The sequence below is a fragment of the Bison bison genome, unplaced genomic scaffold (genome assembly GCF_000754665.1).
Source record: "Bison bison bison isolate TAMUID 2011002044 unplaced genomic scaffold, Bison_UMD1.0 scf7180017864367, whole genome shotgun sequence".
NCBI lineage: Eukaryota > Metazoa > Chordata > Mammalia > Artiodactyla > Bovidae > Bison > Bison bison.
In genome coordinates this window covers 6,128,589-6,129,420 of record NW_011494939.1, presented here as the reverse complement: position 1 = coordinate 6,129,420, position 832 = coordinate 6,128,589, and the positions used below count along the sequence as shown (strand labels likewise).

General features: G+C 31.6%; 1 protein-coding gene across 1 annotated transcript in view; it reads left to right on the top strand.

The window, feature by feature from the left end:
- WDR44 (WD repeat domain 44) overlaps positions 1–832 on the top strand; it is a 102,737-nt gene that overhangs the window by 53,751 nt on the left and 48,154 nt on the right. The window contains exon 5 of the mRNA XM_010855716.1: positions 516–680. Coding sequence (XP_010854018.1) covers positions 516–680 — 165 coding nt within the window. The remainder of the gene's footprint in view (positions 1–515; positions 681–832) is intronic.

Genomic DNA, 832 nt, shown 5'->3' with positions numbered 1-832 from the left:
CTGATAAATAGATAAATAAAATGTAGTATATCCATCCATGTGGACTATATTTTGGCAATTAAAAAGAATGAGCTTCTGATACATGCCATAACACAAATGAACCTTGAAAGCATGATGCTAAGTGAAAGAAGCCAATCACAAAAGACTACATACTATATAATATAATTTATATGAAATGCCCAGAATAGGCAATTACATAGAGGAAAAAAGTAGATTAGTGGTTGCCAGGAACTGGGAGGAAAAGGGAATAAGGTATGACAGCTAATGGATATAGGGGTTTCTCTTGAGGGAGGCAGAAATGTTCTAAACTTAGATGATGGTGGTAGTTGTACAACTTTGTGAGTGTACTAAAAACTGTTGAATTATATATTAAATGTGTACAGTATGTGGTGTGGGAATTGTATCTCACTAAAAATGTTTATGAAATTATTGCACACAGTACTGAATGTATCTAGAAAATTCTTAGCTTAAATATTTTAGGATTTTGTGGACTCAAAAAGATAATTAAATTATAGGTATTCTTGGTATTATTTTTTACTTCAGGAAATTTTAGCCAGTGTAATGATTAAAAACCTAGATACTGGAGAAGAAATACCTTTGAGTCTTGCAGAAGAGAAACTGCCAACGGGTATTAATCCTCTCACTCTACACATCATGAGAAGGACTAAGGAATATGTAAGGTATGGCCTAATGTTATTATTCATCATTTGTAGTATTTCATTCAAAGTGGTGAAGAGTTCTGTTTATGAACTGTGAGAGTCCCTAATTTGGTTTCATTCAGTGTTCTTTTTTTAAAGTTAGAATTAAAATAGAGTCAATTAATGTATATATT